This window comes from Mobula hypostoma, chromosome X2, assembly GCF_963921235.1.
Source record: "Mobula hypostoma chromosome X2, sMobHyp1.1, whole genome shotgun sequence".
NCBI lineage: Eukaryota > Metazoa > Chordata > Chondrichthyes > Myliobatiformes > Myliobatidae > Mobula > Mobula hypostoma.
The window spans coordinates 21,401,637-21,428,115 of NC_086129.1; the positions used below are offsets into that span (position 1 = coordinate 21,401,637).

At 43.8% G+C, this 26,479-nt stretch overlaps 1 protein-coding gene across 3 annotated transcripts in view; it reads left to right on the forward strand.

The window, feature by feature from the left end:
- The window catches only part of kirrel3a (kirre like nephrin family adhesion molecule 3a), an 827,580-nt gene that overhangs the window by 785,988 nt on the left and 15,113 nt on the right, over window positions 1–26,479 (forward strand). The window contains exons 12-13 of one of the 3 annotated variants that reach the window (XM_063038271.1): window positions 3,109–3,216; window positions 4,717–4,887. In XM_063038271.1, coding sequence (XP_062894341.1) covers window positions 3,109–3,216; window positions 4,717–4,887 — 279 coding nt within the window. The remainder of the gene's footprint in view (window positions 1–3,108; window positions 3,217–4,716; window positions 4,888–26,479) is intronic. The other 2 variants (XM_063038272.1, XM_063038273.1) reach the window with 2 other exon arrangements.

Consider the following 26,479-nt stretch of genomic DNA (forward strand, 5'->3'; position numbering starts at 1 on the left):
CCTTCCCCTCACACTTTATACTGTCTATCTCCTACTCTTTCAGTCCAGAAGGGCCTCAGCCCGAAACGTCAACTGTCCATTTCCCTCTGTAGATGCAGCCTTACCTGCCAAGTCCTCCAGTAGTTTGTGTTCTGCTCCAGATTCTAGCACTTGACTCCAAAGCCTTCCTTGCAGCAATTGACCTGCACTTGTCGTCCAAGGTCAAAGGCTGAGCATCCTCTGTCACTGCAGCCTCAGTCTCCAGAACTATCCGACTTACAGCCATGTCTTCCTGTCCCAAATAAGGCTAATTTTGAACTTAAGGAATGCACCTGCTTCCCAGATCAAATTGTCTAATTGACCCTCGCCTTCACTAACTCATGGTAAAGTTCAAGTTCAAGCTTATTGTCATTCAGGTATACAGTAAATGAAACAACATTCCTCTGGGATCAACGTGCAAAACACAGTACAGCATGTAAGATAATATTAACAGATACAGTAAGAAAAACAATTCTGTAGACGTATATACTGTACAAGTTGACATAAAGTACATATACAACATATAGTTATATATACAGCAGTATAATACTCCTGGCATTGTCATAAATAATGTGTACTGGGTGTTTAGAGATCTCACTGCCTGGGGGAAGAAGCCATTACCCACCCTAACAAACCTTGTTTTGAGACTGTGGTACATTCTGACTGACGGGTGAAGATCCGAGAGATTGTGGGACGCGTGGGAGGGATCTGCGACGATGCTGAGGGCTCAGCAAGAGCATTGCTTCTCGTATATGGCCTTGGATTGTTGGGGCGAGAGACCTCTCTGCAGTTCTAAATTCTGCGGTTCAGATTCCGGGGCAAGACAATTACACTGATGAGGATTCCAAGGATCTCATTCAATTCTATATGTTGTAACCACAGCACTTCATCTGGCCTGCCATTCCCGTCACAACCTGATCAATACATTCAATTAGCACACGTTTATACTTACTTGATATCTAATTGATTTTTAATGGATTAGTGTATCTATTAATATTTAATTAGTCAATAGTACATTTATCTAGGTTTAATAAATATCCCTGCTTACACACAGCATTAAAGAAAGCTTAAATGCATGCAGAAGCAAAATACATCAGAAACTGGAAATCTGGTAATACTGGAAATCCTCATAAGGTCATCCATGCAACATCTGTGGGGAGAGAGAGAGTTGATATTTCATTTTGATGACCTTTTGATGGAACTAGGAAGAGCTAGAAACCAAACATATTTAAGTTTACACAGAAGAGACGGGGGTGTAGAGATCAGCAGAGTGTCAATAACGGTTTAGAAAGCAAGTGAGATTAAATGATGAAAAGATGGTGCCTGGTGACAGCAGGTGATAGAGATATCTCTGGCGAGGTGTCAATCCCTCCTGGTCTCTTTCCTACCACAGCTTATTCTTTCTGTCCCCTCTCCTATGCCTCTCCATCACAAGCTTTGTTCCATTTCAATATTTCCTAATTCTGCAAAGTTAACTCCTTTGTTCTCTCTGCAGACGCTGCATGACCTGTGGAGTAATTCCAGGATTTTCTGCTTTTATCTTACATTTTTCTTTCTCAAAGCTAGAATAAACCTCAAGTATTGGTGATGCAAATGCAATTTTACATGTCCTTTCTATTGGTTTAGAGTTCCACCACCAAGAGTCCTGTTTAGAACACCAAGGCTTGATTGGCAGTGCTTTCCTCAAAAATTAAGATTCCAAGCATTAAAATGGTGATTCCCTACCATGTGAACAGCTGTTACAATGGACCAGTGATAAGACAAGGCAAGATAAGGAAAAATAAGATAGGATTAGTTAAGCAACACACATAAAAGTTGCTGGTGAACGCAGCAGGCCAGGCAGCATCTCTAGGAAGAGGTACAGTCCATGTTTCAGGCCGAGACCCTTCGTCAGGACAGCTTTATTTGTCAGATAAGATTAGGTAAACTCTATTTATCAAAATATCGAAACATTCAGTGAAATGCATCATTTGCTTCAACAACCAACACAGCGTAAACACGTGCTGAGGGAGCCATCTGCAAGTGTTGCCATGCTTTTGGCGCCAATGTACCATACCCACAATTAACTAATCCTAATCCGTACATCTTTTGGTAATGTGGGAGGAATCTGAGCACCTGGAGGCCACCCACGTAGTCACAGGGAGAACATAAAAACGCCTTACAGACAGTGGCAGGAATTGAACCCCGATCTTCCGATCATTGGCGCTGTAAAGCATCACGCTAAATGCTACGCTACTATGCCACCGGCTATCCCGATAGTAAGCCCCATGGGCGGGGCGAGTATTTCAGGAGCACCCACGTTTCAACATTTGGAGTTTTAGGAAGAGGTCAAACACCTTCACAAGAATGGTGACGTCTGAGACTCTAAAGTTACTTGGCATTCGGAGCTCATAATTACAGAGCCTGCAAGAAGCAACAAGCCACCAAAGGAAGTGTGGACAGTACATATCGCCGGCTTCAAGCATGGGTGAACAATGCCTCTCGTCTATCCTAATCTAAGATGGTGGTTAGGGCACATGATCAGGAATGGGTCTGCTTCTGTGAGACATCTGGTGCCTTTGTGAGCTCATTAATCCTGCAAAATAAGAATTTGACCTAGTTTCTCAGCCCACGAAGAATCAAAGCATGATAAACTATAATGGCCACAGACACAGTAGGTTAAGTAGAAAGATAGCTCCCCATAACAGCGGTATCAATAACTAGAGGGCACAGGTTTAGGATAAGGGATAAAAGGTTCAGAGCTGATCGAAAAGCTTGGAATTTGCAATACAGTGCCTGAGGGATAGTGAAGGCAGAGGTGCTCACAACAATTAAGAAAGATCTAGACACCTGAATCATCAGTGTGTAGAAGGCTATGGACCAAGTGCTGGTAGCTGGGATTAGTGTACACAAGTACTTGAAGGTTACCATGGACATAGTTAGGCCAAAGGGCTTGCCTTTGTGCTGTATGACTCCTTGACAATTAAGTAGCCAGCCCTTCAGTGTGCTTAGCTGTGATTTCCAAAACCTGTAATGAGTAAGCTATCAGTGTCAACGGGGCCCAAAGTTTTAACAGTAGTTGGTCACGCCCACTCTGTTTGCTTCCTACAGAGGCGCTCTCATTGGCTGTCGTCATCGGTGTGGCAGTCGGTGCTGGAGTGGCATTCGTTGTTGTCTTTGCAACCATCATGGTCATCTGCTGCTCGCGCTCCCAGAGAAGTAAGTGACTCGAGTTAAGCTGGAGCTCACATGTGGAAGAGATAAAGCACACTTAGCAGACGACAAAAGGAATGAAGTGTGTGGAGGTCATGAGTCTCCGCATGAACTGTTTAAAACAAGTGGTGAGGCACAATGAACAAAAAGAAAGACAATCAGAGTATTTGCCTTTCTCTCAGGAGGGCCAGGTTACAAAGAAATGGACCTTTGTTTCATCTCCACAGAGCTCTGGTGACAGCACACATGGACGGGCTGCTTGCCACGGCAGGGTCTTGCCCAGAGTTTGGCAGCGGGTGGAGGATTAGATTACAGGGATAACCTGAAGAAACTTGGCACGAATGGCAATCTGAGCTTTTCAAAATGTCAAAAGATTTCAGAACGGTCAATCCAACTGAACTGTTTACATGTGGCTGGGTGGATAGGATGTTCCATCAATAAGTAGATGTGATGTAAAAATCAGAGCCAGGAACTTATCCCAGAACTCAAGAAGCAGGTTATCTCACAGAGATGGAGAACATCTGGGACTCTCCCTTCCAGAAAGAGGCAGCTCATGTCGGGGGGAGTGGGGGTGATGGGGTGAATAGAGATCCAGAGCAGCCATAATCTTACAGAGAATCAGGTTAGGTTCCTGTCATACCTTTATCTTCCTCTGCCTCATCCACATGGGATTCCTCCTTCAGGCTGCTCTCAACCATACTTCCACCCATGCCCTCCAAGCTTTCACCTAACTACCCCAGCAAGTTAGACGTACCTCCCCTGCCAACCTCCTTCATCATTCAGTTTCCACCACAGCTGGTGTGGGACCAGTCAAAAAGAGCAGGGGGTAAGTGAGTATCTTCTCTGGAATCTAGATGCTGGCAGTTGCATGTTTTTTTGAAACTGGTAATTGCTAATTACTTTATTCTTGACACATGTATCAAGATACAATGAAAAACCTCAGTTTGCATGCCATCCATACAGATCATTTCAACACATCAGTATATGGAAAAATCAATAACGGAATGCAGATGTAATGTTACAGTCACAGTTATAGAGAAAGAATAGCAATAGGGTTCAAAGGATACGAAGAGGTAAACTGTGAGGTTAAAAGGCCCATCAAGAGTCTTGTAACAGTGTGACCTGAACCTGGTTTGGGGGGGGGTGGGGGGGCGGGAGGTGCAGAAGAGACAATATGTGGGGGTGGGTGGGGTGCTTGAGTACGTTGGCTGCTTTGCTGGGGCAGTGACAAGTGTGGACAGAGTCTATGGAGAGGAGACTGGTTTCCGTGATGGACTGAGCTGTGCCCACAACTCTCTATGCTAAAATAAAGTGGGTGGGTATGTGATCAGATAATGCCTTTGGCATTTGAATTGCTTGCTCGCATTGCACTGTCCACGTCACTCTGCAGATTTCTGGCACCCATTCAACAATGAGCCCAGGTAAAATGTGTCACATACAGGAAGCCAGCATATTAAACTGGGAAGGTTAGCGTTTAGGTAATTAATTAATTAATTAATATTCCAGGATGCTTTATTCCAGCTCACAAAATACATTCGTGGTGGATAACCGGTACCTGCATTGATCATTGTCAGGTGAAGAGATTGCTTCCTCCCTTCACCAAGACTAACTGTCTGAGAGAGATTAAACCATTGAGACGGCATCATTTTCCTTTCACCAACAGAAAACAAAGCTCAGGTAACGGCTACAAGGAACCCAGTTCTCCCAGGTACCGTGCGGCTGTAGAGTAGCTTGATTCTCATCACGTTAATGAAACATGATGCTCCCTCCCTAGACCCTCCACCCCACCTCCCCAAGACTTTGACCTCGGTCGACATTCCTCTGTTCATCCCACCCCAGTCCCCAGCCTCCATTAAAAACCCACAGTGAAAGTGTTGTTCATGAGTTGTTCATGAGCTGGGATGCTTAAGCCTCACTGTAATCGGCATCCCTCTGGACTTCCTGCTTAATTTCCCCCTCTGGTGTGGATAGACCACCCTGCATGTTCCTCCTCACCTCACCTGCAATTAACACCAGGTGCTGGCATCAATGAACCACCACTTCAGGTGGGAGCTCCCTTATGTTCTAATCACTTTCAACAAGTGAGGCTCTGCCCTCAGCTTTCCACCAGAAGTAAATGCTCTTATGCATCTTTAATATGCTCTGCCTGATACTCAGTGGCTTGTAGATTTATCTCTCGGTCTAGTGATCTGATATTCACCGATAAGTTAGCATCTTACAGCCGAATAAAATTCCATGCTGGTTCCCAAGGTAACAATCCTAATAGTCCTTTTCCCTCCTTCCTACTTGTCTGTACCCTTGCAAATTGTTTTCTTCCTTAATGTCCATCAACTCCCTTTTTGATATTTTTCTTCATGCTATTAAGCTACACTAAGAGGCAATTTACAATGATCAGTTAATGTACTGGCATCATGCACAAAATGCCAGAGGATCTCAGCAGGCTAGGCAGCATCTATGGAAAAAAGTACAGTTGATGTTTCAGGCCAATACTCTTCATCCGGACCAGAGAAAAAAAAAATGAGGAGTCAGAGTATGAAAGTGGGAGGAGGGGAGGAAGAAACACAAGGTGATAGGTGACAGGTGAAACCAGGAGAGGAGGAGGAGTAAAGTAAAGAGCTGGGAAATTAACTGATGGAAGAGATAAAGGGCTGGAGAAGGGGGAATCTGATAGGAGAGGACAGAAGGCCATGGAAGAAAGGGAAGGGGGAGGAGCACCAGGGGGAGGTGATGGCCAGGCAAGGAGATAAGGTGAGAGAAGAAAGTGGGAATGGGGAATGGTGAAGGAGGGGGGCATTACCAAAATTTTGAGAAATCGATGTTCATGCCATCAGGTTGGAGGATACCCAGATGAAATATAAGGTGTTGCTCTTCTAACCTGAGTGTGGCCTCATTGCGACAGTAGAGGAGGCCATGGATTGACACATCGGAATGGGAATGGGAAATGGAATTAATATGGGAGGCCACTGGAGGATCCCGTTTTTTGGAGTGGACGGAGTGTGGGTGCTCAGCGAAGTGATCTCCCAGCCTACGTCGTGTCTCACCAATATACAAGAGGCCACACTTGGAGCACTGAATACAGTATATGACCCTGACAGACGCACAGGTGAAGTGTCACCTCATCTGGAAGGACTGTTTAGGGCCCTGGATGGTAGTGAGGGAGTAAGTGCAGGGGCAGATGTAGCACTTCAAGTCAAGTCACTTTTTATTGTCATTTCAACCATAACTGCTGGTACAGAACATAGTAAAAATGAGACGTTTTCCAGGACCATGGTGCTACATGAAACAATACAAAAACTACACTGAACTACGTAAGAAAAAACCACAAAAACTACACTAGACTACAGACCTATCCAGAACTGCATAAAGTGCACAAAACAGTGCAGGCATTACAATAAATAATAATAAACAAGACAGTAGGCACAGTAGAGGGCAGTAGGCTGGTGTCAGTCCAGGCTCTGGGTATTGAGGAGTCTGATGGCTTGAGGGAAGAAACTGCTGCATAGTCTGGTCGTGAGAGCCCGAATGCTTCGGTGCCTTTTTCCAGATGGCAGGAGGGAGAGAGTTTATTTGAGGGGTGCGTGGCATCCTTCATAATGCTGTTTGCTTTGCGGATGCAGCGTGTGGTGTAAATGTCTGTGATGGCGGGAAGAGAGACCCCGATGATCTTCTCAGCTGACCTCACTATCCGCTGCAAGGTCTTGCGATCCAAGATGGTACAATTTCTGAACCAGGCAGTGATGCAGCTGCTCAGGATGCTCTCAATACAACCTCTGTAGAATGTGGTGAGGATGGGTGGTGGGAGATGGAATTTTCTCAGCCTTCGCAGAAAGTAGAGACGCTGCTGGGCTTTCTTTGCTATGGAGCTGGTGTTGAGGGACCAAGTGAGATTCTCCGCCAGGTGAACACCAAGAAATTTTGTGCTCTTAACGATCTCTACGGAGGAGTCGTCGATGTTCAGCGGAGAGTGGTCGCTCCGTGTCCTCCTGAAGTCACAGCCATCTCTTTTAAACAACAGGAATTCTGCAGATGCTGGAAATTCAAGCAACACGCATCAAAGTTGCTGGTAAACGCAGCAGGCCAGGCAGCATGTCGAGGAAGAGGTACAGTCGACGTTTCGGGCCGAGACCCTTCGTCAGGACTAACTGAAGGAAGAGTTAGTAAGAGATTTGGAAGTGGGAGGGGGAGGGGGAGATCCAAAATGATAGGAGAAGACAGGAGGGGGAGGGATGGAGCCAAGAGCTGGACAGGTGATTGGCAAAAGGGATATGAGAGGATCATGGGACACGAGGCCCAGGGAGAAAGACAAGGGGGAGGGGGGACCCAGAGGATGGGCAAGGGGTATAGTCAGAGGGACAGAGGGAGAAAAAGGAGAGTGAGAGAAAGAATGTGTGTATAAAAATAAATAACGGATGGGGTACGAGGGGGAGGTGGGGCCTTAGCGGAAGTTAGAGAAGTCAGTGTTCATGCCATCAGGTTGGAGGCTACCCAGACGGAATATAAGGTGTTGTTCCTCCAACCTGAGTGTGGCTTCATCTTTACAGTAGAGGAGGCCATGGATAGACATGTCAGAATGGGAATGGGATGTGGAATTAAAATGTGTGGCCACTGGGAGATCCTGCTTTCTCTGGTGGACAGAGCATAGGTGTTCAGCAAAGCGGTCTCCCAGTCTGCATCGGGTCTCACCAATATATAGAAGGCCACATCGGGAGCACCGGACGCAGTATATCACCCCAGCCGACTCACAGGTGAAGTGTCGCCTCACCTGGAAGGACTGTCTGGGGCCCTGAATGGTGGTAAGGGAGGAAGTGTAAGGGCATGTGTAGCACTTGTTCCGCTTACAAGGATAAGTGCCAGGAGGGAGATCAGTGGGGAGGGATGGGGGGGACCAATGGACAAGGGAGTCGCGTAGGGAGCGATCCCTGCGGAATGCAGAGAGAGGTGGGGAGGGAAAGATGTGCTTAGTGGTGGGATCCCGTTGGAGGTGGCGGAAGTTACGGAGAATAATATGTTGGACCCGGAGGCTGGTGGGGTGGTAGGTGAGGACCAGGGGAACCCTATTCCTAGTGGGGTGGCGGGAGGGTGGAGTGAGAGCAGATGTGCATGAAATGGGGGAGATGCATTTTAGAGCAGAGTTGATGGTGGAGGAAGGGCAGCCCCTTTCTTTAAAAAAGGACATCTCCCTCGTCCTGGAATGAAAAGCCTCATCCTGAGCGCAGATGCGGCGGAGACGGAGGAATTGCGAGAAGAGGATGGCATTTTTGCAAGAGACAGGGTGAGAAGAGGAATAGTCCAGATAGCTGTGAGAGTCAGTAGGCTTATAGTAGACATCAGTAGATAAGCTGTCTCCAGAGATAGAGACAGAAAGATCTAGAAAGGGGAGGGAGGTGTCGGAAATGGACCAGGTAAACTTGAGGGCAGGGTGAAAGCTGGAGGCAAAGTTAATAAAGTCAACGAGTTCTGCATGCGTGCAGGAAGCAGCGCCAATGCAGTCGTCGATGTAGCGAAGGAAAAGTGGGGGACAGATACCAGAATAGGTACGGAACATAGATTGTTCCACAAAGCCAACAAAAAGGCAGGCATAGCTAGGACCCATACGGGTGCCCATAGCTACACCTTTAGTTTGGAGGAAGTGGGAGGAGCCAAAGGAGAAATTATTAAGAGTAAGGACTAATTCCGCTAGACGGAGCAGAGTGGTGGTAGAGGGGAACTGATTAGGTCTGGAATCCAAAAAGAAGCGGAGAGCTTTGAGACCTTCCTGATGGGGGATGGAAGTATATAGGGACTGGACCATCTCTTTTGTTTTGTTTACATTCAGAGACACGTTGTTGGCTCTGCACCAGTCCGTTAGCCGCTGCACCTCCTCTCTGTATCCTGACTCATCGTTCTTGCTGATGAGACCCACCACGGTCGTGTCATCGGCGAACTTGATGATGTGGTTCGAGCTGTGTGTTGCAGCACAGTCGTGGGTCAGCAGAGTGAACAGCAGTGGACTGAGCACACAGCCCTGGGGTGCCCCATGCTCAGTGCGATGGTGTTGGAGATGCTGCTTCCAATCCGGACTGACTGAGGTCTCCCAGTCAGGAAGTCTAGGATTCAGTTGCAGAGGGAGGTGTTCAGGCCCAGTAGGCTCAGCTTTCCAAGCAGTTTCTGAGGAATGATTGTGTTGAATGCTGAACTGAAGTCTATAAACAGCATTCGAACGTACGTGTCTTTTTTGGCCAGGTGGGTTAGGGCCAGGTGGAGGGTGACGGCAATGGCGTCGTCTGTTAATCAGTTGGGACGGTACGCAAACTGCAGGGGGTCCAGTGAGGGGGGCAGCAGGGTCTTGATGTGCCTCATAACAAGCCTCTCGAAACACTTCATGATGATGGATGTGAGTGCGACAGGACGGTAATCATTGAGGCAGGACACTGAAGACTTCTTCAGCACGAGGATGATCGTGGCGGCCTTGAAGCACGTAGGAACGACAATGTTGCTCAGGGAGATGTTGAAGATGTCAGTGAGAATATCTACTAGCTGGTCTGCACATCCTCTAAGTACTCTGTCAGGAATATTGTCTGGTCCAGCAGCCTTCTGTGGGTTGACCCATTGGCCATGGTAAGACACAGCACTTGGTCATTTGGAGGAGGAGTGGTCTTCCTCGCCCCCACGTTATTACCGCCTCAAACCGAGTGTAGAAGTTGTTCAGCGCATCTGGGAGGGAGTCATCACCCACACAGTCAGGTAATGTTGTCCTGTAGTTGGTGATGTCCTGAATGCCCTTCCACATGCGCCGCGTGTCTCCGCTGTCCTGGAAGTGGCTGCGGATTCGCTGGGCGTGTGCACGCTTTGCCTCTCTGATGGCCCGGGACGGTTTGGCCCTCGCTGTTGTTAGGGCTGCCTTGTTGCCCGCTCTGAAGGTGGAATCACGGGTCCTCAGCAAGTCACTTGTTCCGCTTGCAAGAATAAGCGACAGGAGGAAGATCAGTGGGGAGGGATGAATGGACAAGGGAGTCACATAGGGAGTGGTCTCCGCAGAAAGCAGAAAGTTGGTGGGAGGGGTAAGATATGCTTGCTGGTGGGATCCTGTTGGAGATGGTGGAAGGTATGGAGAATTATGTACTGGACATGGAGGCTACTTGGGGTTGGGGGTGAGGACAAGAGAAACCCTATCCCTGGTAGAGTGGCAGGAGGATGGGGGCAGATGTGCAAGAAATGGAAGAGACGCAGTTGAGGGCAGTGTTGATGGTGGAGGAAGGGAAGCCCCTTTCTTTGAAGAAGGAGGACATTTCCTTAGTTCTGGAATGAAAAGCCTCATCCTGAGAGCTGATGCAGTGGAGGCTGAGGAATTGAGAGAAGAGGATGGCATTTTTACAGGTAACAGGGTGGGAAGAGATATAGTCCAGGCAGCTGTGAGAAACAGTGGGTTTATAAAAGATACCAGTAGATAAGCTGTCTCCAGAGATAGGGACAGATCAAGAAAGGGGAAGGAGGTGTCGGAAATGGTTCAGATAAATTTGGGGGCAGGATGGAAGTTGGCGGCAAATTTGATGAAGTTGACAAGGTCCACATGAGTGCAGGAAGGAGCACCAATGCAGTCATCGATGTAGCATAGGAAAAGTTGGGGAGTGATACCAGTGAAGGCTTGGAACATAGTCTGTTCCATGTAGCCGAGAAAAAGGCAGGCATAGCTGGGACCCATGCGAGTGCCTATGGCTACACCTTCAGTTTGAAGGAAGTAGGAGGAGTCGAATGAGAAATTATTGAGAGTGAGGACAAGTTCCACCAGACGGAGGAGAGTGGTGGTGGAAGGGAACTAGTTGCACCGATAACCCATAGATGCTGCCTGGCTTGCTGTGCTCCTCCAGCATTTTGTGTGTGTTGCTTGTATTTCCAGCACCTGCAGATTTTCTCTTGTTTGCAATGTACTAGTAAGTCTTTAGGATGTGGCAGGAACCAGAACAGTCAGAGGAAACCTATGTGGTCACAGACAGCAGGAGAAACACAACAATTCAGCATACAGTGCACCTGAGGTCAGAATTGAGCCAGATCCCTGCAGCACTAAAGCTGCACCAACTGGGTTACAGAGCCTGGTTTCCAGTTACCATGGGAATCACTGCCACTGGACCAAGACCACACACTGTCAGCTCTGTGCAACGGCCACACCACACTAAAGAAAACCAGTCGCAGGCAAGGAGCTTCACCAGCAGTTTGGTTTTTGACACATTTTGTGGCATCTGCAGACTCTTAAATCTCCGTACATTGTCACTTCTTTATCTTGTCTCTTAAATATTTAAGTTGATCCCACAATGTTCGTACATATTGGACCAATCTGTCTCAAATATTTGTACTTCTCGTACTCAGCCCTTATGGGAGCCTCGTCAGTGCTAGCAGCATGTCCTGGCCCCTTTTCTTCTGCTGCACCTTCACCTCATTAATGTGTCCTTCCTGCAAATCCATTGCTTCAAACAATTCATTTTTACCTTTCCATGTCAAATTCCAATGCCTGCAGATGGATCTAAGTAACATCACAACCCTTCACTGAAGACTTCATCCATCCCACTACGACAATATTAGAATATGACCTTTAGTTACTATAATATAGAAAGAATGAGTATTTAACCATTTCTTGGCCACGTGCTTATTTCCTTATGTCAGCATGTATATTTAACCATCGATCTATCCAATATTGGCATTCTCGATTCGAGCTACAAGTTCAGCCACTTGGGCACCATATCCCCTGGCAAAGCTTCCACTGCTCTTTCTTTACCCCATGGTTGTCATCACTCTCCACGGTTTCCTGTCTATATACCACCAGGATCCAGCACTGAAGACCTCATCCATCCCACTCACCTCCACCACAAAGGGGACTCTTGTCTTCCATTCTCTCTCCTGTCTTCCATGCTACTTCTGCCTGACATCGTGATCCTCTCTTCTGTCCAGTAAGGCACTTGTGATGTTCAATTCCAGGACCTCCTGCTGCAGTCACAGCTTTGTCTTTGTGAATAAGGGTCACTTCCAAAGTTGGCCTCCAGCAGTCAGAATCGGATTCCAGCTTCCCAGTCACAACAAATTCCATGTTTATGTGGGAGGCATGAAGAATAAAATGGCCTATCATAACTAACTCTCAGCACCCAAACCTAAAACCTAAAGCAGTGACACGTTGAAAAGGGGATTAGAAGAGTACTCTACTATGACCATTTGTAACAACAATGTAGAAAGAATGAGTATTTAACTGCTCTGGCTCACTTCCTTAATTGCTCCAATAATATTAAAAAAAATCATATATAAAGTAAACCACAAGCCTCAGTACAAAAATAATCATAAAAGCCCTGAGAGCTCCCCCAAAATATCTCCTTTCCTTCGCTGCAAAGCGTGACTCCTGTGCTATCCTCAGCTCTCCCTGTCCTTGCCGTGGGCACCATCCAAAGGAAGCGGTCTTTGACTTTCATTGGAAAGGACACAGTCCAATCCAAGGGAAAATAATAAATTACTGACTGTTAGCCATACCTCTCTTGGCCCACAGCCCGGAATAAAAACTGACATCCGCTGGCATATTATGCCCAGGTAATGTAGTCCCAGGGATCTCCCAATATATCCTGACATATTGTGTCCTTGTTCTTTTCCCATTTCTAAACTATAAACAAACCATATTGTTGGATCAGCAGGCTCGACGAATATCCTCCCTGGTTCCCCAATTAAAGCTTCCAATTCCTGGTAGGCAGCTTCATACCTACATGCATTTTGATTTCCTTGTCACTGAAAACTAACTTTCCAGATCCCAGGGAGCCCTCCTTGGGTATTTCGTCAGGTGACCCCAAAAGTGCCATGCTCAAGCCTCCCTCTCTTGTGTTTCTGCTGCACCTGACATGCACAGACAGGGTCTGAAATTCTCCAGACCACTGCTTCTCCTGTTATACACGATCCAAAATCCATCACCACCCATCCAATAAGAAGACGTGTCTTATTTCAAATGACCACCATTTAAAATCAATTGTCATGAAGAAATGAGCTGTTAGTGGAAAGGTTTAACTTCCTCATAGACTTGTCCATATTGGTAGTATTTTATGCATTCGAGTGTGAGTCTGACATTACAATATTAACCCAAGACACTGTGTTTGATCTTTAAAAACTTGCATGAAATTAACCTTAAAGGTCCAAAATTGAACACAGAGCATAGAACATAGAACATAGGATAGTACAGCACAGTACAGGCCCTTTGGCCCACAATGTTGTGCCGACCCTCAAAACCTGCCTCCCATATAAGCCCCCACCTTTGATTCCTCCATATACCTGTCTAGTAGTCTCCTAAACTTCACTAGTGTATCTGCCTCCACCACTGACTCAGGCAGTGCATTCCACACACCAACCACTCTGAGTAAAAAACCTTCTTCTAATATCCCCCTTGAACTTCTAATGTTGAACAGAACATTTTCAGCTCTAATTAATATTTTTTTTCTCACTGAAATAGATGAGCGTAGTGGTTAGCACAACGCTTTACAGTATCAGTGACCCAGGTTCAATTCCCACCACTGCCGGTAAGGAGTTTGTATGTTCTCCCTGTGACCGTGTTGCTTTTCCTCTGGGTGCTCCGGTTTCCTCCCACAGTCCGAAGACTTACCGGTCGGTAGGTTAATTGGTCATTGATTAGGGTAGGGTTAAATCAGGGATTGTGGAGCGGCTTGGCTCGAAGGGCTGGAAGGGCCTATTCTACACTGAATAGCAATAAATAAATAACGTCAGCATGGGACGAGCCTTTGAGAAGCCAGCTTTCCACCCCACAGCAACTGAACCAATCTGTGCTCAAATAAATGTTCCAATTAATAGTAAACAATACCAGTCATTACAATTTCAACTGCATAAAGTGAAAGCAATTTCTTACTGTAGCTGAATTAAATCACCACTTATAAAAGCTCCATTGACTTAGAACCGGACACCAAATCTGAATTTCAACTTCAAGGCCACAGCTTATCTCTAATTCCCCACAGGAGCCAAAAACCCCGCTGGTTAAAAGAAAACGTGCCAATGTCTGCAAATGAATTTTTAATCTTTAATCATTATTTCAAAATTCATTCTAAGACTCAGTGCACAAACTTAAAGAATTTGATCTATTAATGAAAATACGCCTATTCCTGCAACTTGGAAACATTGATGCGTGTGATGGGTTTGGGAACGTAGTATTTTTAAAGTAAAGAGTTACTTTCAGAACTATAGCTTATAAAACTATTATCTGTACATGACTGCAATTCATACAAGTATTGCTCTTATACACTCAAATTATCTTGTACAATCTACATAATGCAGAATATTAGAGGCTGGTGCGTACCGCTAGCATATTACCTTCCCACTAACCTCCTGTATATCAGAGAAATATGTCCAACACTAACACTAAATGTCTACTGTAGAAAGCTCCTCTATCAACCTCTCCTCTGCATGACACAATTTTTCCAAATCTCAATGAAAGCAGTCATCAATGACCTTGGCTTTAGACATCTGAGAAAGAATGTTCTGAAGATCAAGGTCTTTTAAAGTTCAAAGTAAATTGATTATCAAAGAATATATATCTCACCATATACAGTGCAACCCTAAGATTCATTTTCTTGTGGGCATACTCAATAAATCTATAGAATAATAACCACAATAGAATCAATGAAAGACCACTCAACTTGGGCGTTCAAACAATGTGCAGAAGACAACAAACTGTGCAAATACAAAAAGAAAGAATAATAATAAATAATAATAATACTAACTGATCCATTATTATAGACAGAACAATCCATAATAACCATCCAGATATATTATTACAGGATAAACAAGCAAGGACAACTTACTTAACAGATATAGCCATTCCAGACACACATAACAGACAGAAATTAATAAGTGAAAAACACCAGAAATACACTGAATTAAAAGAGGAAATTGAAAGTCTATGGAACATGAACAGGGTATACATTGCCCCAATAGCAATATCTACAACTGGTATCATCCTAAAGTCACTACTCAATAGCATTAAACAATTAGGCCTACACAGCAAATATAAATCTCCAGAAAGCCACAATAACAAACACCACTGGAATAGTCCAAAAGTTCCTAGCAATTGACAAATGAGTGTGCTTGGCTATGCTCAAACCTCAGGTTTTCCCAGCTGGAGCTGAAAGAAAAAATATATTATTATTAAAAATAATAATAATTATAATAAAACTGAGCACAATGCTCCTGGTTTACTGGCAATAGTAATCACTACTCTCCTATATGGTTTAAACATACAAACCACCAGAATAAGAAATAGGTTTATGCTCACTGACATATGTCATTTAATTTATTGTTTTGTGGTACCTGTACCTCCTCCCTGATAGTAGTAATGAGAAGAGGACATATCCTGGGTAGTGAGGGTCCTCAATGATAGATTCTGTCTTCTTGAGCCACTGCCTTTTAAAGGTGTTCTAAATGCACCAAATGCAGATACCAAAAAGGACTGGAGAGATACCACCAGCCTGTCTCCATAAATTCTTCGAAATCCATTCACACTTTTAGTGAAATCTTGTAGGTCAGTGCTGAAGTCCTAATTACGCAGAATCAGTCTACTACACAGTCAAAGTCCTTGGCATGCTTAACATCAGACTCCCAAAACAGACACGCTGTTTGTTACTGCATTACAGCAAAAAATACATTGAAAGGAAACATTGAGAAATATGTGCAAAGTCACCATGAAAGATGTAACATTGGTACTGACTGATTGAAGGGACTCATGGGACTTACTGAGTCAAAATGGAGTGTGTACTTTATGAATAGCAGATCTGCTAGTGTGTTCACCAGAGTTGATGGGGTGGGGAGTGCTCACAGACCCCAGTGAAAATGACAGGAAGAGCACACCACCTCCTATTCACACCATAAGCCCACCCATCCAATCTAGTATCCCCTGCCCCACAATACACTCACCAACTATTTCAGAATCCACAGAACTCAAGTAGAAGCAAAAATAGAAACTGCTAGAAATACTCAGCAGGTCAGGCAGCGTCTATGGGAAGAGAAACAGAGTTAATGTTTCAGGTCAAAAACTGGAAGCGAGTTATTCTCAAACTCAAGAAACCCCTAAAATAAATTTAAGATGAACTCCAGGCATTTAGCTCTGTGGGCTGTTCAAACCTCCCTGTATTCATTTTAATATGTTGAAGAAGCTGGCAGTGAAACAGTGCTTCATGACACTTGGACATAGACCTGAATAGCTCATGAGGGTTTTTGCTGTTATTACGCCCAACTGCCTTCTCAGGAGGAGAAACAGGAGGTATATTGTCCATTGATCCATATCTTTGGATTCACAATATTATGGTTCTGAGTTAGCTGACCATGACATTCTAAACTCAGATGAAGATCTTAAGCCCTATCAGATATAAATAGCTACAAATACCCTCAGTAAAGGGTGATTATACTGTAACTATCCAATCTTCAAAGACTAGTTCACTTCTCTGTTTATTCTCCACGGTGAGCTTAGCTGCCAAAACCCATATTTGAGTGGTGGGTCCCCTCTTCTTACCAAGACGAAGAAACATGCTGTGAACAAAGTAGTTTAAAACACAGTTGATTTATTTTCAGTGATACATATTAAAACACATTTAAAACTCACAGAGGATTTCCATCTTAAATATTTTCAAATTACTAATCATTTCTAAAACACAAAATATTTCCAAAACAGAGGTACAATTTCTATAAACCAAAAAGAATACCAACAATGCAGATTAACGTCCGTTTCGGAAACTGAAGTCAGAGGAATGGATTCTTGTCACCCCGCCTTTCTATAACTCTTCTTGATGTTCTTTAACCATTCCTATTAAGCCTGAACTGCTCTCTTCATTTATGCAGTTTCTTTGTCACTTGGGTGACATCACTGGTAAATATGTTTGCTCAGATCCGTTTTTTACACAAACAATCTAAGAGCTCCTTGGAGACACAGATCCAAGCTACCCACAATTAATGGTGTAAAGTTAACTTCTTAGAGTACATAAAACTCCCAGCTTTTTAACGGATCAGTTATTGATATGCTACGTCATTTGTGTCCATCTGGTCTGCAAGCTTCTTTGAACTAAGCAACTTAGCCAGCGCTGTCTGTTTTGAAACAAGCCAAATTAAATAACCCATTGTCTAAAACTGCACCTCTTATGCAGCAGTGACCTAATTTCCTGCTACCTACAAGCAATGTGTCTGCTTTATACAGAGCTTGTTTGGAAAGCTGAGTTTTCAAACTTCAAGCTGATTACTGCTTTCCATTTACATTTTTAGAACTGAAGACTAGCTCCCATTTATGACCAGAACCTAAACAAAGCATATAATTGAAAGTTTAATTTACATTGTTTGATCTTTACAAATGGCAGCTGCTGTGTAACGTTTAACTGTCAATAATAATGATCAGTTTGGCTCAGAGAGAATCTGTATTTTCTAACAAGTGTCATTATTGGCTCAGCTAACAAACATGAATTCACGTAACTAAATATAAGTGTGCACACCAACTAGATTTCCTTAACCCTCCATGAACAGTCAAAGAATAGAAAAGGTAATACCCAGGGAAAAGATTCCACACTGACCAGGCATCCCTTGTGACTCTGACATAATTTCCACACGTCCGATGTAGGGTCAAAAACTTCTGTGATTATCAATCTCCACAGAGCTGTCACTGCCTGTGCTCCCTAAATCCTTCTTTCTTAATCTTTTCATTATCAGATCAATCTATGATGTTTCAATTTCATGGGTTCAAGGTCATCTGACTGACCTGTGTCAGCTTCTCATTGGATATGGCCCAAGTCTACAAGCAGCATTGTTTTATGGCTGCATCCATCAATCTTGTGCCTTAGGTGATTTATTTTGTTCTGTCCAATTCAGAATGGTTCAAAGAAGTCTAATTAGGTCAGCCAAACACTGGGCCCAGATGACCAGATCACAGGCTGTTTCTTCTATATAATAAACAGCTTCTTGTCTGAGAATGGTCTCAGGTTTAGCAGATCATTAGCAGAAACTTTTTGTGTCTACATTCAATTGCTCTGTTTAAGTTATCCTGGATCAAGAATCAGTTCACCAAACAGTTCACACAACGGCGGCTGCAAGGACAGACTCACAAAATGGCCGCCTCCATTCCTGCAACCACATGGCAAAAACAAAGTCTTCTGCTTTGTCTGTTTCCACTGTCCTGCCTTATTCATGTTCACTGATTTGTAGATTGTAGTTCTTTCTGGCTAACAGCTGCATTTAGAAAGATGAGCTTGGCAAAAAGAAGAGGCCCATTGGTCCAGGAAGCAAATTTTCATCACAGCAAGTGCTGACCAATATATCTCCATGGCACATCTCTTTCAAAGCATAAGCCTGCATTAGTTGAGGTGACCTGTTCCACAAATAAAGAAATGCCCCTATCCTTGAATGCATTATGAGTAAAAGAGCATCTTCACGATGCAACAATAACTCTTGTTTTTGTGGTGACCTTAACAAATGAAAAGACACCTCTGGAGGAACATCGCAGGAGTGTTATCAAATGAAAGATTCCGTGCCAAGCTGCACGAAGAGTTATTCGGGCAGATGATCAACGCTTGGTCAAAGAGTTATGTCTTCAAAGAATGTCTTCATGGAGAAAGAGGAGGATAGCTGGAGAGGTCTCAACCCTTTGGGCCATGCTCAGTGGAGACAAATGGAGAAGCACAAGTCTTGCAGGACTACATATAGGACTGCTCAGTTTAACAGAGGTGTTTAAGAAGAAGGAAATCTAGGAATAATTTTGGATCCTGGAATATAGTGCAGTGCCTAGAATACCAGAGAAATTGTAGGGTAAACTCACACATCGTTCCATAATGTTGAAGATCCAATAGAATATTTTCCATTTAAATCAAACTGAACATTTGTAAAAAGTGGCATTTTGTTTTCAATCTATGAAAACCTGTTACAAATGCTCCCATTATCCACACGAATGAGTCTTCCATACCAGAGGGAGGACATCGAAGGAACATCCTGAATGTATTTACGATTTTTTAAATCAGACAGTCTCTGTCAGATGCGAAAGTAGGTGCAACGGAGCATGGCTTGAATTCTGATCCTTGCTTCAGTGAGGATGGAAAAATATTGAGTATGAGAAGTAATTATTGTTAATACACCAGCACATGTTTGCACTTCTATTTTCAGCGTATTTTAATATGGCAGATAGTTTCCAGTAGCAGAGAGTTTAACGGTGAATTGTATCGCTAAATTGAGGAGATAAATCTTCCTGTTATTACTCACTTGTTGACCTTTCATCTGTTTATTTTTCATGAATACGCATCTCTTCCACCACCCCTGGTACCACAGAAGACATGCATATTCATGAAAAATTAACAGATGAATAAACTGACAAATTGGACAATGTGTTACACCCAGGCTTTCAGAAGGTCTCAGAATATCCCACAATTAAAAAGAGGTCAATTAGAATCCAGGCATCAGATAAGCAGTGAAAAATTGGTGGAAAGACCTCAAAAATGTAAACATATTGGCAGAGTTTCTGTAGGTTAATGCTGAGGGTGGGGAGAATTATTGAATAGGGAATGTGGAGAATCTGTAACTGAATAACTTGAATGGCATTTTGGATTTAATAATGCAATGCAAATTGATCAGATTTGCAGATACTATCAAACTGAAGAAGGCAGTGGAATTAGTGCAGGCTCTGTAAAATATAAGGCACAAGATGCACTGAACATGTAAGTGGGAAGTTGACAGACAAAAAAAATTTAACCTGGACAACTACCAGAAGGTACAGGTGGAAAGGAAGAATAGAGCACATACACATCTCATGCACGATGTTCAAATAACCTGGATTCAAGAAAAGAACACGGACTGGCGTCCCGGAGGCAGCCTGTCCTGGGACTGGAAGCATGCTTGTGTCTGTGCGGGGGGCGGTTGTGAGGTGGGAAAGGGGCTTGTTTTGCTGTTATTGTCTCGTCCTCTTTTGTAGTTGTTGTTGCTTTTGTTTGTATTGTTCTGCTGGACATTGTGGACATGCTTTGTTGGCACCAGAATATGTGGCACCGTTTGCGGGCTGCCACCATCACAAATGATGTATTTCACTGTATGTTTTGATGTACGTTTGATAAACAAATCTGAACCAATTCTGAAGAGAAAATTTATTGAACTTGGAGCTGAACACATCCAGACAGAACTGACCTGCAATAAATAGCCAATGCAATATTACTGATTGAACCAAATCAGTAGGTTACAACACTGGAAAACCATGATCAGAATGCACCACTTCTTCATCAAGTTTCTCCCATTAACTCAGAAAATATTTCCATTAATTAATTCTTCATTTGTGTCTCTGGCAAGGCCAACATCAACTGCACATTTCTAGTTTCCTCTGACAAGTTGCCAATACTCTACTTTTTGAACTACTCTAGTCTTCTAGTCTGTGTGAGGAATGGCGCCCCACACAGACTTCCAATCTGCGCCTTGTAAGGCATGAAAATGCCTGACCCAAGCCTCTCATGGTCTGAGTCAATGTTCCCCCCCCTCCAGTCTTTCTGGGGAAGATACTCTTAAAATGTGGTTTTAGGGAATACCAACATTTAGATTCAGTGATGATGAAAGACTGACAACTTGGAAAAATATGAATGTTCCTTAAAACCAGGTTTTAACTTTGTGACTAGGAAGGGACCCTGAAGTAGAGGACATACAGTACAGAGCAAAAACCTCAGGCACATACAGGTGCACAGTACTGTATTTTGTATGCGTCTGGTGTTGGTAGGGAGGTGTCGGATGAGAACAGTGTATTGATTCCTGCTCAGTCCTTTTCACATTGTCTCTGCTTCTCCTGATTTGTTCTGCTCTGGCTGCCTCTGTACAAATTCTTTTCCTTCTGTTGCTCCATCACTAGCTCAGCAGCCAAATCCATCTTGTCCATTAACACTCGAAGCTTTGGGAATTTACTGAGAACCATTAACAAGTATATCCACCATGAACACGCGGTCATTAAAGTTGATTTCCTTCAGGAGAATTTTAAGACTTTTTTTTTACAAAACACTCCAGAAACATTGGAATATAGATTCAGCATATATTCTACTCATTTCCAAAGAGTCTGCATAAAAATTGGATTGCCCAGAGCATTCCAGCTAAGAGTCCCGGTAAATCAGTATTTAAACCCTTTGAAATGTACACTAATTGGCTGGAGTACAACAGAAGCAAATATGTGCGGAGACAGCTTTGGCCATAGATGACTGTGCGAACAGCATTAAAGGTTCCACTGAGCATTGATAAAAGCTAAGACAGTAACTATGAAGAATGCTTGTTAATATGCATGTTTATTAATTTACTGCCCTGTGAATTAGCATGTACTAAAACAAATGGAGTGTGTAACAGTAGAGTGCAGCACCAGAAATAGTGCAGGGTAGTGTCGTCCAGCTCTAACTCAGACATTGGAGTGTATGGTGCAGCATATCAAATTAAGGAAACACTGCAAGAAGAAAAGTAGAGAGTAAGTGAGATGCTATGGGCGCATAGCTGCCATGGCACAGTGGTGCATGTTGTGGAACTATGGTCACACATCTCCAGCATCCCAGTTCACTCCTGACCTCCAGTGCACTCTGTGAGGAGACTGCATGTTGTAGCTGTGACCATGTGGGCTTCCTCCAGCTGCAGCGAGGTATTGGGGTTCAGCCATAGCTCCCTGAAAGTGACAACACAGGTTGATAGAGTGGTAAAGGAGGCACAAAGCATGCTTGCTATTCTTGGGTTCAAGTGTTGGGAAGTTATGTTCCAGCTGTATGAAACTCGAGTGAGACTGCATCTGGAGTATTACATTCAGTTCTGGTCATCCCATTATAGGAAGGATGTCAAGGCTTTGGAGAGAGTGTAGAAGAGGTTTACCAGGTACTGCCTGGATTTGAGGGCATGTGCTATAAAGAGAGGTTGGACTAGGGTTGTTTTTACTGCAATGGCAGAAACTGAGGGGAGATACGATACAGGTTGATAACATTATGAGAAACATAGATATAGCAGTTAGCCATTTCTCCCCTAGGGTTGAAATATCCAATACCAGAGGGAATGTATTTAAGGTAACAACATCCATTTCCCTACCCTCATCAATCAATGCATGCCCTCTGGTATTAGAAAATCAACCCTTGGAAACAGATGCTCTCTGTCCACTCTATCTATGCCTCTCATAATCTTGTAGACCTCTATCAAATCTCCCCTCAGCCTTTGGTGCTCCAGAGAAAACAACCTAAGTTTATCCAGCCTCTGGTGATAGCATATGCCCTCTAAACCAGGCAGCATCCTGGTAAAACTCTTCTGCACCCTCTCCAAAGCCTCAACATCCTTCCTATAGTGGGGTGACCAGAACTGTATCCAATACTCCAGATGTGGCTGAACCAGTGTTCTATAAAGTTGCAACATAACCTCTTGACTTTTGAACTTAATGCCTTGACTAACAAAAGCAAGCATTCCAAAAACCTTCTGAAACACCTTGTCAACCTGTGTAGCCACTTTCAAGGAGCTATAAATTTGGATCCCAAGATCTCTCTGCTCAGCAACACTCTTAAAGGTCTTGCCCTTAATTGTATACTGTCTCCTTCCATTTGCCCTACTGAGGTGCAACACCTCACATTTATCTGGGCTAAACTCCATCTGGCATTTCTCAGCCCATAGTGCAACTGATCTACATCATGCGGTATTCATTACCAGCCTTTTACACTGTCCACAACTCCACCGATCTTGGTATCATTCACAGACTTACGAATCCACCCACCTATATTTTCATCCAGGTCATTTATATATATCACAAACAGCAGAGGTCCCAGCACAGATCCCTGTGAAACACCACTAATTACAGATCTTCAGCTTGAATAAGTCCCTTCAACCACTATCCTCTGTCTTCTATGCACAAGCCAGTTCTCAATCCAAACAGCTAATTCACCATGGATCCCAAGCATCTTAATCTTCTGAACTAGCTTCCCATGAGGGACTTTGTCAAACGTCTTACTAAAATCGATGCAGACAACATCCACTGTCCTATCTTCATCAATCTCTCTCGTCACTTTGTGAAAAAACTCCATCAAGTTGATAAAGCACAACTCACCACACACAAAGCCATGCTGGTTATCCCTAATTAGGCCACGGGTTTCCAAATGCTCATGTATCCTATCCCTAAGAGTTTTCTCCAGCAATTTCCCTACAACTGATGTGAAACCACCAGTCTATAGTTCCCAGGATTTTCCCCTGTTCCCTTCTTAAATAGAGGTACAACATTACTCACTCGCCAGTCCTCTGGGACCTCGCCTGTGGCTAGAGAGGACACGAAGGGAATGGTCAAGACCCCAGCAATCCCATCTCTTGCCTCCTTCAATACTCACACTTCCTCTTGTCTGATCTGCCGAAAAAAGAGGCATCTAGTCATAATCATAGTCATACTTTATTGATCCCGGGGGAAATTGGTTTTCGTTACAGTTGCATCATAAATAATTAAGTATTAATAGAGCCATAAATAGTTAGATAGTAATATGTAAATTATGCCAGGAAATAAGTCCAGGACCAGCCTATTGGCTCAGGGTGTCTGACCTTCCAAGGGAGGAGTTGTAAAGTTTGATGACCACAGGCAGGAATGACTTCCTATGACGCTCTGTGTTGCATCTCGGTGGAATGAGTCTCTGGCTGAATGTACTCCTGTGCCCACCCGGTACATTATGTAGTGGATGGGAGACATTGTCCAAGATGGCATGCAACTTAGACAGCATCCTCTTTTTAGACACCACCGTGAGAGAGTCCAGTTCCATCCCCACAACATCACTGGCCTTACGAATGAGTTTGTTGATTCTGTTGGTGTCTGTTACCGTCAGCCTGCTGCCCCAGCACACAACAGCAAACATGATAGCACTGACCACCACAGACTCGTAGATAGGCAGATGAATACGCAGCAATTGGAATAACATGGGTATTGTGTAGACAAAAGGAATTAGTTTAGTTAAGTATTTCATTACTAATTGAATTAATTCAGCACAACATCGTGGGCTGAAGGGTCTGTTCTTATTCTCTATTCTATGTTCTGTGTTCTTCGACTGAAGTTAAGACTGCTGGGAAACTTCAGCAAGTCAGGCAGCTTCTATGGAGAGAGAACCGACAATTTTTTGGGGAATGAGACCATTCAACAGAAGTGAGAGAGGGAAAACACGTTAGTTTTGGTAGCTGTGGAGAAGGGGGAGGGCAAAGGGTGGAACATAAGGAACTTCTGTGAGTTATGTACATAATCTATTAAAGGCTTATCACTTTGTCTGTGCACTGTGTATTGCAACTGCAGTTTTTCTTTGATTTTCATTTTTTATTCAATTTTCAGTTCAGGAATCTGAGATGCAGAGGGACTTAGGAGTCCTTGTGCAGAACACCCTGAAGGTTAACTTGCAGGTTGAGTCGGTGGTGAGGAAGGCAAATGCCATGTTAGCATTCATTTCAAGAGGTCTTGAATACAAGAGCAAGGATGTGATGCTGAGGTTTTATAAGGCACTGGTGAGGCCTCACCTTGAGTATTATGAACATTTTTGGGCTCCTCATCTTACAAAAGATGTGCTGGCATTGGAGAGGGTCCAGAGAAGGTTCACAAGGATGATTCCAGGGAAGAAAGGGCTATCATACAAGGAACGTTTGATGGCTCTGGGTCTGTACTTGCTGGAATTTAGAAGGATGAAGGGGAATCTCATTGAAACCTTTCGAATGTTGAAATGCCTAGACAGAGTAGATGTGGAAAGGATGTTTCCCATGGTGAGAGAGTCTAGGATAAGAGGGCACATCCTCAGGATAGAGGGGTACCCTTTCAAAGCAGAGATGTGGAGAAATTTCTTTAGTCAAAGGGTGGTGAATTTGTTGCCACATGCAGCTGTGGAGGTTAGGTTGTTGAGTGTATTTAACAGAGAGATTGATAGGTTCTCGATTGGACAAAGCATCAAAGGTTATGGGGAGAAGGCCGGGAACTGGGGTTGAGGAGGAGAAAAGAAAAAAAAAGGATCAGCTATGATTGAATGACAGAGCAGCCTTGATGGGCCAAATGGCCTAATTCTGCTCCTATCTTTTATGGTCTTAATTTTCTCCCTAAATCTCCAGACTCTTCTCTCCTGGTCTCAACCTCTTCCACTATCCTTAGACATTACTTTGTTTGCTGCTCCCTCACACTAAAGGTAACGTTCTACAGTAATGCAAGACCACAGCAGAACTGCCAGAAGCAGAAAGCCTTCGCTTTGTGACTAGAACCTCGCCAACATGGGGATCTGATGAAGTGGCAATGACTGATGCAGAGAAGTTTGTAGCTTTCGATATGAGCCCTCCTCTCAATCTAAGTCTTTCTACACTGCTGAAACTTTTAACTCTGATTATTATTGGGTGTATATATGTTATCATATACAGGAGATTCCCATTAATTGGGACACATCAGGACCAATACATTTTGGCCCAATTAGCTGAAGTTTCATGGAAATAGTTGTAAAAAGTGTAAAAACAAGACAAATTATGTATTTAAATGAAATACAAAACAAATTAGAATAGTACTACAGTATTATAAAACTGTGTATTAGTTCCTAATATTTATCATCAAAGGAATTCATCCAGAGTACTCAATGAACAAAATCAACATAGACACCTGGTGTAGATAATGGATTACTTTCATACAATGCTATTAATGATTGCATCTTGCAAATCTTCATTTTCATAGTAATATTCAAGATAGGAAAACAGATTATTATCTGAATGGTGGCCGATTAGGAAAAGGGGAGGTGCAACGAGACCTGGGTGTCATTATACACCAGTCATTGAAAGTGGGCATGCAGGTACAGCAGGCGGTGAAAAAGGCGAATGGTATGCTGGCATTTATAGCGAGAGGATTCGAGTACAGGAGCAGGGAGGTACTACTGCAGTTGTACAAGGCCTTGGTGAGACCACACCTGGAGTATTGTGTGCAGTTTTGGTCCCCTAATCTGAGGAAAGATATCTTTGCCATAGAGGGAGTACAAAGAAGGTTCACCAGATTGATTCCTGGGATGGCAGGACTTTCATATGAAGAAAGACTGGATGAATTGGGCTTGTACTCGTTGGAATTTAGAAGATTGAGGGGGGATCTGATTGAAACGTATAAGATCCTAAAGGGATTGGACAGGCTAGATGCAGGAAGATTGTTCCCGATGTTGGGGAAGTCCAGAACGAGGGGTCACAGTTTGAGGATAGAGGGGAAGCCTTTCAGGACCGAGATTAGGAAAAACTTCTTCACACAGAGAGTGGTGAATCTGTGGAATTCTCTGCCACAGGAAACTGTTGA